This window comes from Hypomesus nipponensis, chromosome 23 (assembly GCF_054491055.1).
Source record: "Hypomesus nipponensis isolate SF chromosome 23, ASM5449105v1, whole genome shotgun sequence".
NCBI classification, from domain to species: Eukaryota; Metazoa; Chordata; class Actinopteri; order Osmeriformes; family Osmeridae; genus Hypomesus; species Hypomesus nipponensis.
The window spans coordinates 15,931,156-15,947,815 of record NC_140383.1 but is presented as its reverse complement, the minus strand read 5'-3'; the positions used below and the strand labels follow the sequence as shown (position 1 = coordinate 15,947,815).

Sequence of the window (16,660 nt, the reverse complement as noted above, 5' to 3'; positions counted from 1 at the left end):
ATTTGTTCAGAGCCCCACGAAAGCGAGACAAAGTCCAACTCTCGCCCCATAGAGTCCAATGCAAATGTGGTGACAAATTCGTCACAGAAAACTAAAAATAACAAGATTTATAAACTGCCGTTATAGTCGTATTTCTGAACGCACAGCGATATAAAGGACATCTCTGGTTTCGGCAGAGTCTTGGGTCTCGGAAAATATCTTTATTTTTTGTATTGGACGTATAGTTTTGCATCTACGTTAACTTGTTTGAGGTGTGGATTCTTGCTAAATTTCTGGTAGTCTCTGCCTTCAGCGCATTAGCAGCCATAGCTGCACCGTCACCGTGGCAACCACACAAACAATCGCCAGTCTCTTACACAGGTGATTGGTATTAGCTGATTAGTGGAGACACAAGACAAGCGATTCAGTCAACTCGTCTCATTAAAAGACTAAGAGCACCACAACACAACTACTACCACTACTGATACTGCTATATTATGCCACACTACAACTACTAATTCTGAAGATGCTGCTAATATCTCTTTTGCTAACTACTATACTAATGCTACTGTTTTCTTCTACTACGCCACTGAGTGCGTTCACCTGACCATTAGAAACCTGATAGCAATGTTGGTTTATTACTCTGTTTACATGTGTAATTAGTAATGTGATTACTCAAACACGTCTACATGATTCTTTTTATTAATCATTGTATGCTCCACGGACAAAACCATGTACCAACCGTGTACCATCATCCTTCTGCAACAAAGTGTCGCTGTGTCTTCCTGTATCGGCCCTACTGCTGTAGCCTATGTTTTATTCAATCAACACATTGAATCCTACTAAGAAAGCCGGGTAAACGCACTCAATGATAGGCTACATCTGCTACTGATATTACTATCCCAACTAATTTCAGCTGTTAAAACTATAATATTCTTGTTACGACTAACTAGCCTACTTCTTCTGTTTAACAGCGTTCAGCCTATCATTGTAAGTTATTTAAGCTATTGTTAGATGATGCAGTTCAGCTTCCACGCTGCCTCTTGAAATTCAACTATTTCTTAGATTGCTTCACAACGTTCAAACTTATGCTACACACTTTTTTATTTACATTAAGGCTACATTTAATTTAGCAGGCTGGTTTTCAAGGAACATAAATTATCCTATTGTTTCGTAAATTTCCTTCTAATGCCGACTAACAGTCTAACTAGAGTCATTTGCTAAGTATAGGCCTACTTAACCCTTATAAGGTATGTTGATATGTATTTGAAACGTATTTGAGACATCCCAACCTAGCTCTATACCTAGAAAATCTTCCACCAGGCGGATAAGACGCATCTACTGAAAATAAGTCACATGCAGCATTTAAAATGAACAATTATGTTTTCGTGAAACAATGCACAACATTACTAAGATTGAATATTTATTGCATAAATAAATAAACTTAATTACAATGAACATTGAACATGTATGCCAATAAATAACTATATACACAATTGAACATATCAATAAAGGAAATCAAAGAAATCAAAATAAAATATTAACATTTTCGCTATTTCTTGCACCGTGTTCCCTAATAACTTAATTTTTATTTTTATTCCGGGTTCCGTCATCATAAGCTTGATTGAGGGTCCCCGGATCTCCCTCAGTCTCCATTACCCCAAGGGCACCCACGATGTCCTCTGAGCGGACCTCCTGTCGAGGGAAAAGTAGACATTAGCTACCCCTCTATCACCCAGAACCCAACGAGCGTTCATGACCGTTTTTACACATGCAAATAAAATACCCCAGCACTGAGGCATTGCAAAAAAAAAGGCGTTCCTTTTTTTTAATCGGCACTTCACATACATCACAACCTCAATTGGCCTACCTCCATGGTGGTGTAATTTGTGGATTGGAGCCTGACTCCGTAGGCCGACCTTCCGGCCTTGAGGTGGGACACTTTAATGTGGGACTTGACCTGTAGTTCCCACACCGCAGCCTCCCGCCAGAGACACAGGGACATCTGTGTTTCCCCCTGTAGAATGTAATGTGAAATATTATTCAAAAACAAAAAAAAATATCTCTCTATCATTCATATATATGTAGGTGTAGGCTACTGTATATAAAGTGGATTGCCATACCTGCTGCATTGTAATATTGCGCAGGGGAACGATATCTCTCCCCATTGAAATTTCTTTCAATTTCGTCATCTGATCAAAATGGATGTTTCAGTTAATGTACATTTTAAATTAATGTGCACCAACTTTTAAACCTGTTTCCTTAAATAAACCACCGTATGCTGAAACTTAAGTTACCTCGACTACCTCTCCCTCCACGGTTACCATGCCCTTCGCATCCCTGCATGTTGAGAGCGGAGTCAGCGGAGAAAGGGGATGGATCAGCGCTTCAGCTGACCTTTTAATCTCTGCGCTGAGCGCTATAGGAGCGCTGCGGAAAAACAATGTATCTTTGGATACGTTGATTTGGTAGGGGGGAGACTGCCCTCTCAAGGAAAGGCCCTTCACCATATAACTCCCACCCTCCTTGATTTTCTGGGAAAACTCCTCATAGATTGTGACTTCGGCCACCGAATGCCCGTCAGACATTACGGACGCTTTGTTTAACTTTGTGCTCGCTGGTCTTGTGCCATCCTTATCAAACTCCCAGGCCACCACCCTAGGCTGCTCCACCGCCAAGACACAGGTGGATTGGCGGGGCTCGAAAGTAGGGCGTTGGAGGCTTGGTTTCTAAGAGTGTCTGTAAGGCCATTCTGAAATATAAAAATACACAAAAAGTGTTAAGAATAAGCTATGTGCATATAACGACACACAAGCAACACCTTACAAAATAAATACATCAAAGTTAGAACGTTTCAAGATATTAATTGTAGCCTTTATCATTTATCATGTGAGAATTTCATTTATAATTTGAATTTTGACAGGAATAATCTTACATATTGGCTACTCCCTCTGATGTGAACAGAAATTGTAGTGAGCGCCTTTGACTTGAGCCTCCTGCTCGAGAGGACGTTCTCGAGCTGTTTTGTAACCAGCACTCAAGTCAGAGGCGGCTACTAGGCTAACTCTAACCGACATTTATTTAAATTCTGAAAACAGATATGGCTTCTTTGACTTCTGGCTTCTGTTTGTCTATTTATCCGCGTATTGAACGTTTCTTGGTTCCGTGTTAAAGTGTACAAGTGGCTATATCAACAAATTATTGTAGACAATCGAGTTTTCACCCACTTCTGTAACTGTTAGACATAAATTGACCAAAATAATCTATCAAATGAGGCAAATAATAACGTTTCAAGCTGTATTAAAGTATACAACTATTGATATCTCTAGTAAAGGATGGTGGTAGGATGTAACAACCAAGTCCAACCTGACACATTGTAGCCTAGTACAATTTGTAGCTAGCTAGCTGCAACACATCATTAGACTAGCTAACTATGTCAATATTACTAGTAAGCTAAATATCAAACATTATCTAACGTAAGCTAGACTTAGCAACACATTATTTTTTTATAATAAATATCCCCAAAAGTTGTGTATTTTTCTATGGACTCACCTGGTAACGACAACTGCTCCCTCTAATGACCGTTAACTGGAACGACGGTGGAAAAATGTGAGCGCCTCTCACACACCATTGCTGGATGGGTGCTATGCCTTCTATCCCACTCTGTCTAAAATTGGATAACTCTAGCTTTCCTGTCAAATCTACCGCTCTGTCATTGATTTTGGAAACTCTAGCTGTTAATATCCCTCTTCTATCCCACTCTATCTGTATTCAGAACCTTGAAAAACCTTACTATTTTTGAACTTGAACAAACCCAATTGTTGGTTACCCATGGTTATTGCAACCTGTCTGAACAGAACTCTGAGTCTCTCATCTCTCACGCTCTCTGTCCCTCCTCTGATTGCTCACTCACTCGGGTTATCGGTACCTGATCTACCTTTTTGAATGACCTGAGAGATTCTCTTTTCTCACTCTCACCTCTTTCCATCTCCTATCAACACATACATTTATTGAATACTGTCAAATAATACTACTACTACATGCATTGTATTGATTATTTAAATAATAATAATAATTTAAAAAATCTCCATATAAACTTACATTGTTTCAATCGTACAGTGTATACCAGTGTTTTGTTTAACCTGTTAATGCTGAAGTAAAACACAGACGTCAACAAGGAGGAAGTGGATTCATCAGGAGTGGCTGTTTCCTGCAGATCCAACCTTCTTCAGAAGCATTCATCTGTCATCACAACAACTGTTCCTGATTTTGAATATAAACAATAGTATAATATAGTAATATTAATAAGATCATTTTCTGCTGGCAAATTGACATCCAAAACATTTGTGTCACAAACACTAATATATTGATCCCTTTATAGTGTTACGTTTGACCTCACATCTATAACCACTGACTTTACTAGGATTGTCTAGATCAGCATTTGCTGGACACTGAAGTCTTTTGTTTTGGTACATAATTATACATTGAATTGTTTTGAAAAGTAACCCAAAACTGAGTTAATTTATCATTCATTAGTGCTTTGATTAATAACAGCACACAGGTTTAATCCATTTTCAGATCCTGGTTCGTTAATGGTAATATTCTACTATTTGCATTGAATTTAATATCTTGGTCTTGTACAATAACATTTGTGGTTTTGAAACACAACAACAATGCCAAGGAAGGGTAAGAGGTCACAAGCTCAGAGCCTGCGTTGGCAGAGGTCCAATGAGTCTCACTGTGCAACAGCTAGAGGAGCAGAATGTGTTGGTCCTGAGAGCAGTGGAGAGGTAAAGATATCTGCAGAGTGTAAACGTGTGAAACAGGAAGGCCAGCCTGATGCTTCATGTGTACCACAGGTATCTTATGCAGATATTGTAAAGAGAGGACAACACAGTGATGATTCATGTGTAGCAGGGCCTTCTAATGTGAAGCAGGTAAACACCAGAGGTCAAAGTGATGCGTCATGTGTACCAGAGGTATCTAATGCAGATACAGTAAAAAGATGGCAACACAGCAAAGATCCATGTGTAGCAGGGCCTTCTAATGCAGACTGTGTAAACCCTGGAGATCAGCCTTCTGAAAAACACGTCCGTGCATCCCGCAGCCAGGCTTCTATTAAATACGGCAGATCCAGAAATCAGCAGTGCACCTGTAACTCATTGACCTTTCTAGCATTCCTTCATGAGAATGAAAACATCACCAGAGCAGACCTGGACCTTGTTTTGGATAAAGGTAACAAGATGTATAGAGAGACCAGTAAACGAGTCCCTAATCACATCTATCTGACGACCGATGAGCTCACTGATGAAGTTCCTGCACGCAGGTCTACACATTATGCCGACATGACAAAACTTTCAAGGTATGGCACATTAGGAGAACCACTACCTGGAGCTGTGGATAGCTTTCTGGACCTGGAGTCAGGACTGAGCTGCTTGTTGTCAGATGTGAAGTATGCTCTGCTGTTGATGAGACTGTTATGTATTGCAGTATTCAGAACCAAGTCAGGCCGATATGGTTTTGTTGATCCACACTCCAGAGCAGCCAGCGGCTTGCCCCTACGCCCTGGTTCATGCACATCAGGTACTGCTGTCATGGTGACATTCACACGTCTCAGTGACATGATTGACAGACTCAAGAAGTCCTACAGAATGATGGCCACGCAGTCCTCCTGTAACTATGAATTGAAGCCTGTGGAGTTCTACAGTGTGAACACAGTCAACCTGAACGATGCTCTCCCAAACATAGACTGCAGACCTACAGCTGTCCCTTTGGAGGAACCTCCTCTGTTGGATGAAGCCGTTAATGAATCTAACTCACCTACTCTAAAGAGAAACACAGCCACTGATCAGACCATTTCACCTGAAATGACTCCTCACACTCTAGCTGTAAAACCACCAGAGGCCCTTATCACAACATTGCCATCACATGATGCTCCTGACAATGAATCAGAATCAACTGCTCAAGTGATAAGCCCTGTTCTTAAGGATCCCTCTGATAACATATTGACAGGACAGTCCAGTGACATGATCATCTTTACATCATCGGTGAGACAACAAGAGATCATATTCCCTGATAACCCAAATGAACCAGAACTGTCAAGTCAATCCAGTTTCCTTCCATCACATGATGCTTCTCTCAATGAATCAAATATTTCTTCAGTAGTAAATACTGTTGCCAGTGTTGTATCTGATATTCTATTACAGGGAATATCATGTAAATTGACAAAGTGTAATAAAAACCAAAGGAAAAAAATGAAGAGAAGACCAATGATCTCAGAAAAAACTCAAGAAAGAATAGAGTTTAAAAAAAAAAAAGGAAAGAGAAAAGTATGCTTCAGATAAAGTACATAAAGCCAAAAAAATATCTCATGCAAGAAGGCAATATCAGAACAATCCTGAATTCAGACAAAATAAAATCAATTACACAAGAGACAGTGTTGACTTACAGCAAAAACGGAAAGAGTACATTTCCTCCCGGTACAGAGAAAATGCTGAATTTAGAGAGAAAAAAAACAAAATCTTGGTCTTTCGTTACAGAAACAATGCTGAATTTAGAGAGAAACACAAACAAATCTTGGTCTCTCGTTACAGGAACAATGCTGAATTTAGAGAGAAAAAAAAACAGCACTTTACGGACCGCTATAGAGACAATGCTGAGTTTAGAAAGGAAAAAAAACTGTCCTTCACTGCTTTTTATAAAGACAGTATCGATTTTAGACAAAGGAAAATATATCATATTATTCAGCGATATGCTCATGACCAAGCATTCAGGGTAAGACACAAACAACTAATGAGACAACAAATGAAAGACAGATATAAAAGCAATACCACATATCGGAGTATGCAGAACATGAGATGTGCCATGGAAATAAAAAGGAAATACAAAGGGACAAATAGACAAACCGAAGAAAGTGACAACAGTTTGATCAAAGAGGCCATATCTGTTTTCAGATCTCAAATAAAAGCCGGCCCCACTTATGTGTGCACCATCTGTCATAAAGCATCATTTCCAAACCAAGTGAAAATTTGTAAAAGGTTAAACTATGTAAAAAATCCACACATGGTTGCAGCATGCCTGACAGGAAAGTATGTCCATGTTTGTGATGATGAGTGCAGAGATGAACAACAGTGCAATGTGCCTGATGAGAGAAGGGAGGAGTGGATTTGTCACACCTGCCATAATCATCTTAAAGATGGAGTTATGCCAACACTTGCTGTAGCTATTAACTTGGAGCTCGCTGACATTCCACCTGAACTGTGTGACCTCAACATATTGGAGAGACATCTCATAGCTAAGTGCATAGCGTTTGCAAAGATCATTCCTCTTCCCAAAGGAAGGCAAAGAGCAATACATGGTAACGTGGTTTGTGTCCCATCTGAGATGCAGGAAACAGTTGAAGTGTTACCCAGACTGAGAAGTGAGTCTCAAGTGATGAGAGTAAAACTAAAGAGACGATTGTGTTACAGAGGTCATCAGCTGTTCCAGACTGTCACCTGGTTTAAACTAGTGCAGGCACTGCATCAACTCAAACGCATTCATCCACAATATCAGGACATTACTATCAGAGATGAGGCTGAGCTATGTGACCCAACACTTCCTGATGAAGATGAGGACGATGAGGATGCCACTATGGATGAGAACGACTATGATGATGCTGATTTAAAGGAAATTGATATGTGTGAGAAAAGTGCACTGTGTGAGACAGAAACTGAGCTTGATGGAGAGCAGGATGTTGACATGTTGTCTTGTGATGGTGAACAACCAGAGGAGCAAAGAGATGATGAAGAACAGGAAGGTGACATGCCTAACGGTGGTTTTGCTCTAGAATCATGTCTTCAGCCATGTGATGTTTCAGACGAGATTTTATGTTTCAGTGAAGGAATCTACTCTGTTAACCTGCAGAAAGTAACAGTCCAGTTGGTTTCTTCAAAACTCCTAAACTTGAGGCGATGGCTTTCCCTGTGCAGTTCCCTACAGGTCAAAACACACTGGATGAATGGAGACGTATGAAAGTAACACCCAGCAGTTATTTCAAAGCGAGGCTTTTCTGCATTAATGATCGTTTTGCCAGAGACACAAACTATTTGTTCTTTGCACAGTTTGTGACTGAAATACACTTGTCCACATCCAGGATGACAATACAGTTGAGGAAAGGAAAGCCAGTGACTCGAGATGGACGAAAAATAACTTCTGGCATGCTGCAAAATAAACGAGAGGTAGAGAAACTGGTGAGGAACAAAGATGCAGTCAGATTCATGCAGCCGCTGAGAGGAACACCAGCTTACTGGGAGAAAACCACACAAGATCTTTTTGCCATGATCAGACAGTTGGGAACTCCCACATTCTTTTGTACGTTTTCTGCAGCTGAGATGCGTTGGCCTGAAGTGATTGAAGCAATAAAAAGACAGCAAGGTGAAGAGGTACATTTTGAAGGGCTTGACTGGTCAGCAAAGTGTGACATTCTGAGAAGCAATCCTGTGACAACAATGCGCATGTTTAATAAGCGTGTTGAGGCCTTATTCAGAGATCTGCTCTTATCTCCTGCACAGCCTCTTGGCAAAGTTGTTGACTACTTTTACCGAGTTGAGTTTCAGCACAGAGGAAGCCCACACATTCACTGTCTCATATGGGTAGAAGGTGCACCTGTGTTTGAGGAGGATGATTATCAGACTGTGTCAGATTTTGTGTCCAAATACATCACAGCTCAGCTGCCTGACCCACGCACACAACCTGAACTACACAAGAAGGTTACAGAAGTGCAAATACACAGCAAAAAACACTCAAGGACATGTTTCAGAAGTCCCAGCTCTGGTTGCAGATTTGGATTTCCCAAACCACCTTCCACAAAGACAATCATATCAAGACCTGGTGAGGTCGTTGATCCACTGCAAGTGCAAATAGCAAAGTCAAAGCTCCAACCACTGAACTTGTTGCTGAATGAACCTGAAACTGCCTCACTCAGTTTGCAGCAGCTCCTAGCTCGATGCAACTTAACACTCCAAGAGTATGAAGGATGCCTCAATGTTATCAACAAATCCAGTGCGGTGATCCGGAAACATGAGCCAAAAGACTGCTGGGTAAATGGATACAATGCACATCTTCTTGAAGCCTGGGATGCCAATATTGATGTTAATTATATTCTCAATGCATACTCATGCATCATGTATCTCACCAGCTACATAACCAAAAAGGAAGCTGGACTTTCTGAGTACCTCAAAACAGTCATTGAGAACTCCACCAGAGACCACGTCAATGAATGTGATGAAATGAGGGAAATCATGCAGGCTTACTCTAAAAAGAGAGAGGTCAGTAGTCAGGAGTGTGTGACTCGTGCATGTGGAATAAACATGAAGAAGTGTTCACGTGGTGTCATATTCGTACCAACAGATGACAACGCACTGAAAATGAGTCGCCCCATGTCTAACCTGGAGAACACAACATCAGAAAGTGTAAATGTGTGGATGACATCTTTGACTGACAAATACAAAGCCAGACCAGAAACACCAGAGTTTGAGCAGATGTGTTTGGCTGATTTTGCAGCTACTTGCAGAATTGTCTATGGCCGGCAGAAAAAAGGTAGAGATGTGTTGCCCCTCCTCAATGAGATGGGATTTGTGCAAAAGCGTAAAAACGATAAACCTGCTATCATCAGATTTTACCGCTGTTCACAGGAAAAATATCCTGAGAAGTTCTATGGCACATTACTGAAACTGTACATTCCTCACCGATTGGACAAGGAACTTAAAAGACCGCATTTCCCCACATACGAGTCCTTCTATAAATGTTGTTGTGTTCAACTACCAGGTTCTAACCATCATGAGTATGTCAAACACATAGTGAAACGAAACAAAGACAAATATGAGAAAAACAGCGAGGAGATTGAGAAAGCAGTTGAAGAATTTGAACAGAACAGAGGAGTAATTGATGAATGGTGTAATCTGGCTCCAGAATCTGTAGTGGAGAGGTTGGAATGTATCGAAGAACTGGAGGCAAGAGAGCCAGATCATGAAAATGTACAAGAAAATGTTCCAGAATACACTAATCAGGCTAATGTTGCAACAGAAACCAGAGCCATCAGAGAGCCTCCTGCGTTTGACCCCACACTGTTACGGCAGATGTATCAGAACCTGAACCAGAAACAAGCATGTGTATTCTATGTAGTTAGAGATTGGTGTGTAAAGCGTGTCTGTGGCCTAAATCCTGAGCAGTTTTTCTTTTATGTCAATGGTGGAGCCGGAACAGGAAAGTCCCATCTCATTAAATGCATCTACTCAGAGGCATCTAAGATACTGTGCAAACTGCCCAGCCATTCTGAGGAGGTTGACATATCAAACCCCACTGTCCTGTTGACAGCTTTCACTGGAACTGCAGCCTTTAACATATCAGGATCAACACTGCACTCTTTGCTCAAGCTTCCACGAAGTCTGAAACCTCCATTTCAAGGACTTGGAAACCAACTGGATGAAGTCCGATCAGAACTTTTAAATGCTGAAATCCTCATCATTGATGAAGTGTCCATGGTGTCAAAGCCCCTGTTTGCTTACGTGGATGCGAGACTGAAACAGATCAAAGGTAGCCCCAGAGCCTTTGGAGGAATGTCAGTTATAGCTGTTGGAGACTTTTATCAGCTACCACCAGTTCGACAGTCCAAGACCCTCTGTGTGTATGAGCCGTGTGAGATTGATCTATGGCAGGAGCACTTTCAGACAATAACCCTGACTGAGATTATGCGGCAGAAGGATGATGTTGCCTTTGCAGAGATGTTGAACCAGATCCGTGTGAAAGGAAAGTCAGATGAGTTGTCTCAAGCAGACAGAGCCTTGTTGTCACAGACTATCACTGAACCATCACTTTGTCCACCTGATGTCCTTCACATCTTTGCAACTAATAAACAGGTTGATTCTCACAACTCAGTAACATTAGCTCTGCTCCATTCTAATATCACCAAGATTGATGCAGATGACTATAAGAAGGACCCACGAACTGGAAGAATGGCTCGACAAGACAAAATATACAAACGAAACAGAAATGAGTTACCAGATACACTAAGCGTAGCCGAAGGTGCTCGAATCATGCTCACCAGAAACATAGACGTGTCTCAAGGACTGGTGAATGGATCCTTCTCTACACTAGTCAGGGTAATAACCTCATAACAAAGTGGTGTTGCACATGTCACTATGCTTGGGCTCAAGATGGATGATGAAAACGCTGGAAGAAATTACCGTAATAGAGCACCAGGCCACTCTGACGATGTAGTGTACATAGAGAGAGCAGAAGACAATCTGAAACAGAAAGGAGTGGTACGCAGACAGTTTCCTGTTAGACTTGCATTTGCCTGTACGATACACAAGGTTCAGGGTATGACAAGGACATCAGCTGTAGTGTCACTGAAACACATTTTTGAACCTGGCATGGCTTACGTAGCTATCAGTAGAGTGACCTCTCTCAGTGGACTGCACATGCTGGATCTGGATGAGAGTAAAATCTATGCCAACCCAGAAATCACTGGAGCCCTCGGGACCATGAGACAAGTCAACTTGGACGACATGATGCCTCTTCTTCGTATTAAACAGACATCAAGCACATGTGACACTCTGACCAATGTTTACCATAACACGGAAGGTTTGCCTTCTCACATCAATGATATCAGGAGCCATCATGAACTGTGTCTTGCAGATGTTTTGTGTCTCACAGAAACTCACCTTCAAGGTTCCTTTGTTGCAGAGAGTCTCAATTTAGAGGGCTACAACATGTTCAAACGCAACAGACACCTTTCCTACACAAATGTTCAACAAATAGCCAACAGATGTGGTGGAGTTGCTGTTTATGTGAAAAGCCACATTCAAGTGCGTGAGAAACAGTACGTACATAATGTAACTGATCTTGAGTTTGTGGCTCTGAAGGTAGAAGCCCCAGTGAGTGCCCTGATCGCTGCTGTGTACAGACCTCCAGACTACAGTGTGAGATCATTCCTGTTTAACCTGGGGAGCCTGCTGGACTCATTGGAGATCATGGACTGTCAGCCCATCATTGTCTGTGGTGATTTCAACGAGAATCTCTTCTCCAACACTGCTAAGCCAATCCTTGAGCTCTTCCAGTCCAGAGGATATGCACAAATCATTACTAATGCAACCACTGATAAGAACACACTGCTGGACCTCATTTTCATCTCTCAACCACAACACTGTCTCCACTCTGGTGTGATGAGAACTTATTACAGTTATCACAACCCTGTCTATTGTGTCATGTCCTCTAAGGGATCATAAAGGTATCCGCTGAGTTTTAAAGAAAATGTAAAGTACTTGTGACTTAAATTAAACTAATATTGTCTATATATTGATTTAATAATATTAGTACTACTGTCCACAATTATTCAATTCAATTATTCAGAAGACAATTATTTGTATCTTCTCAGCTACAGCAGGGCCTTTATTCTTGTACAGTAAAAAACATTTCACATGCCACAATCATGTTTTCTGTCCACATTCCTACAACAGGTCTTAAAATTGTCAGGTAAGACCAAAATCCACTGAGAATTATGGATTTTCTAACAACACCAGCTATATTTCTAACACATTTTGGCCTGTGCATTTATCAGAATGGGTTTGGGTCAGGGTCTATAAATGCACAAGCCAAAACTCTTTCAGCAGCTGTGTACAATGCAAGCTGTTTGCATTGTACACAGCTGCTGACATTTAGTGTAGCAGATGCACATCAGAAAGTATGTGTTCTAGATGTAACACATACTTTCTGATGTACCTACCAGCTGAAACCCCACACTTCCATCCCCATTAATTTAATTTAAATTATCCTGTGTTCTCTGTAGTGTTAAGTTTCCTTTGTACCTCACAGGAGGCACAGTCCTCCTGTGTCCTCTGTAACGTTAAGTTTCCTTTCTGATGGACAGGACACACTGTCCACATGTGTCCTTTGTAGTGTTAAGTTTCCTTTGTACTGGACAGGAGACACAGTTCTCATGTGTCCTCTGTAAAGACACTTTCCATTTTGGCCTCACCTCCTTCCACACTGTGAGGATCAGCTCACAGCATCTACGACATGCCAACGAGTGCAGCACCAACTGAACTGTCAATCAACTGAGGACCCATCACTGTTAGACCTCATAGGGACACATTTTACTTCATGCCTGTCCCCATCATTCTTCAAAGCAAAGGACAAGAAAACACCTGCCTGTCCTTGCCTCACTTCCTGTCTGGCTCTGAGATTCTGGATCAGCTCATACCGACCAAGACATCATGCCACCACAAAGCAGAAGTTGAAGCACCATCTCAACTGTTCATCATCAGTGGACACATCACTGAGACACGTGTTCTGCCTGCCAGTGTTGAGGTTTCTTCACAACAGATAATAAGGTATTGTCTTCTTATTTCATATGTGATTTCTAATGTTTTGTTCTAATTCTGTTATCATTCGTGTTTTCATTTTGTATAAATTCAATATTCTTAATAACAGTAGTTGTACATATAATAAAACATTGTAATTTATATCAATTTCTTCCTTCAGGTCTTCCTTCTTTGTGATTCCTCCACCTCACAGTGAAGACACTGAGGGCAGAGAGGGCAAAGCACATGAAAGAAGATGAACATCATTAAGCGTATTCAGGTGCACTGGACGTACATGTTGATCTGCCCTGCAGCAGAGCTCAAGCTATTTTATTACTGTGAATTATAAACCCTTTTAGAAAGTTTAGTTTGTTTTTAGTTTATAACAATAACTTCCTGTATTCTTTTGTCAGGATCAGGTGTGCGACTGCAAGGAAGCAAACTGCTGCAGAAGAGTCATCAGTCAGTCATCACTGTGACAGCCCCACCTTTATGCAGTATTAAGCTCCTCCCTAAACCAGCTGTAAAGGTAACAATTGTTATGAGGTCTTTAAAAAAAAAAATCTCTGACGACAAAAAAACATCCCGTGGTGGTTTTACTACTTGCATGTGCTATTTACATTTTTAACTACATGAATACATTTTCTTCTGTTTCTGACTTTAAGGCCTCTCCTACTCTATGTAGCTATAGTAACACTATCCTCACACCAGGCCCTGAAGTGATGACAGGAGCAGTGGTTCTACAGCCACTGCACAGATCAAAGGTCCTAATGTTACAGGTCTTTAAAGCATACACTACTAACTCATGAACATTATGAATGTCTCTAAAAACTGCAGGTCTATTTTGTTTGTTTCATCTCTACCGTATTTGATCTAACAAGGTATGTTTTCTTTATGATTCATCACATTTCATTTTTTTTTGTTGACTGTATTTATTTATTTATTTATTAATGTCATCCGTCCCCTTTTCAGTCAGTTTTCTAACATATATATGAGAAAATTAAGGATGGAAATGTTTGTTTGATTGCCTTGTGCATACAAACAACTTAACCTTGAAGAAATTGCATATTTGTATCACAATTAGTCATTAGTATGGGGTTTCAGCTGGTAGGTATATTCAAAGTTTTTCACACGTGTACACCGATCCTTAGCGTAACCTAAACTCTACTGAGATGATGAATATTTAAGGCCAGTGTTAAATTGTATAGCTGTGAAATCCATCCAAGTGTGTCATCTTCAGATTGGCCAGAGCATGACTTGTCAAAAGATTTAACAGGAAAACAAATCCTACAAAGCTTGTGTCCTAACCTTGAGTCAACAAGTGACTCTAACTCAATGTTCCATCAAAGTAAAGAGAACTCAGTGTTTTAGTGAGCCTCAGTAAACTAAGCTTAACGTTGGGATAGTCTAAAGGACAATGTTGACAAGACTAATCTGTTCAGGGCTACTGGACCTTGAAGTCTTGAACTTCTGTGAGTATTAACCTAGGTCTGGAAATGATGTGAAAAGCCTTTGATTGTAGGAAATTAACCATATTGTTCACTATTGAAAGTATATTTATTCATGAATATCAAAGTGTTGATAGATTTGTCAAGTTTTTATTTTGCACGAAATTGTGCATTGTACTTATCTATATTATTTTATTATATTTAAATAGAAGAAAATGGGTCAAAAAAGGATGTAAAGACAGGATGTAAATACATCTTTTGAAATATAGCACACACACCTCACACTACTGAAAAATAACAACACAAAATAATAATGAATGAATAATGTTCTGCATGGTCTGTGGTATACGTTTATTTAAAAACTTTTGCTTCTTAGGCACTATGGGTATATCTTGTGGGATCTTTGTGGAAAACCCAAAGGCTTCTGCAGAAAGCGTAAGTTTTTTCTTTATTTCCAATTCTATGTTTTAATTCACTTGAGAGCACCTAAATTATGATGAGTTAATTTAACCGTAACTTATTTCAGATTAATGCAGTATGATATACAAGGCATCCTTACTTGGACAATTAAATATACAAAGAGAAAAACATTTTTACTTTGCCAGTTTTCATTTGCACGTGTACAGAGAATTTGTATTGACATTTTTTATAATTGCTATTGTTTTTCCTCAATAAAATCTAGTGATTTATATTTTTGCATGAGCAATATATTAGGCTTTTCTGTATGTTAGTTTTGACATGCTAATACTAATTACTGTTTCCATTATTTTGAAATTGATGGTTCGCATTGAAATTGTATTCTAAATGTTAACAAATAAATATTTGCAATGTGGTCATTGTCTGCTTTATACTCGATACAACATTGAGAATACTACAGATTTTTAAGACTACACCTGTTGCTACTGTTGATATGCAAATGCTCCTACTATGACTTCTACTACTGCAACTGTGAATACTACTACCAATACTTTTGCTATGACTGTTATTTCTGCAGATTCTGATGCTAGATTTCAGATGGTGTTACTATTGGTTGTATTCTACTACACCACTGATACTACTGTATATGCTACTGCTATTACTATCCCAGCTATAATTTCAGCTACTAAAACTAATATTATATGATGTATTATAATCTGTTTACTGCTTCTTCAAGTATTTCTACAGTTTAACAGTGCAGATATTGGCTTCTTTTGCATTGTATTTCAGCTCTTAGCTTTGGTAAATGCTGCAGTTCATCTTCCACACTACCACTTTTATGTTTTCCTGCTTTGCTGGTCTTGACTTTTTGGCATTAACACTTTTTCAGCATTATTGAATATTTTCAGCAATTTAACTTAATTTCATCTTTGCGCTAGCTGGTACATTTTCGGATTTCTGTATTCTCAGCAATTATTTAAATAATTTTCGGCTTTTCTCATTTCTGTATTTTTAGCATTTAAAAAAAATATTTTCAGCTTATTATTTCTGTATTTTCAGCAATTTTCTGAAGTTAATTTCAGCCTTCAGCATTCCAACGCATTTTCAGCAGGAAATGCCTTTTCTAGTTATTATTATTATTTATCTTCTATTTCTTCCGTGGCACCTTTCAGCGCCTTCAAATCTTCAGCTATTTAAACCATTCAACTATCAAAGAATTCAGCAGTTTCAGGCCATGGGGGCTATGACTTTTCAGCTTTGTACCTCTTATAGTTGAATTAATATAAATCAATATTCATAATATTTTTAACATGGGTTTCCAATGGAGTTTTCTTTCAAATCCTTTCAAACTTCTTAAAACTTCTTCAACTTCAAAATCCTTCTTCTTCCTCAATCTTTCAGCTAGAGCCACCATTTAAACTTAAAAACGTTGACAAAACCCTAAACTATTTTTATATAATTCAGCTTTTTGAT

The 16,660-nt window shown here is 39.6% G+C and overlaps 1 protein-coding gene across 2 annotated transcripts; it reads right to left on the bottom strand.

Moving 5' to 3' along the window:
- Positions 1-1,324: 1,324 nt before the first annotated feature.
- LOC146234378 (uncharacterized) lies at positions 1,325-4,241 on the bottom strand. Of its 2 annotated transcripts, none has more exons than XM_084689609.1 (5): positions 4,081-4,241; positions 2,277-2,731; positions 2,103-2,171; positions 1,850-1,996; positions 1,325-1,674 (listed from the first exon to the last, which is right to left on the bottom strand). In XM_084689609.1, the coding sequence occupies exons 2-5, from the start codon at positions 2,565-2,567 to the stop codon at positions 1,561-1,563; spliced, it is 621 nt and encodes a 206-aa protein (XP_084545735.1). In that variant the 5' UTR covers positions 2,568-2,731; positions 4,081-4,241; the 3' UTR covers positions 1,325-1,560. The 2 variants fall into 2 exon arrangements, with proteins under 2 accessions (XP_084545735.1, XP_084545734.1); XM_084689608.1 differs by lacking the exon at positions 4,081-4,241 and adding an exon at positions 3,532-4,041.
- Positions 4,242-16,660: the final 12,419 nt, after the last annotated feature.

Coding starts and splice junctions, on each gene's coding strand:
- LOC146234378 (XM_084689609.1), bottom strand. CDS start 2,567: ATGTCTGACGGGCATTCGGTGGCCGAAGTCACAATCTATGAGGAGTTT. Junction 2,172..2,276: donor TGGAGGGAGAGGTAGTCGAG/GTAACTTAAGTT, acceptor CATTTTGATCAG/ATGACGAAATTGAAAGAAAT. Junction 1,997..2,102: donor GCAATATTACAATGCAGCAG/GTATGGCAATCC, acceptor TACATTCTACAG/GGGGAAACACAGATGTCCCT.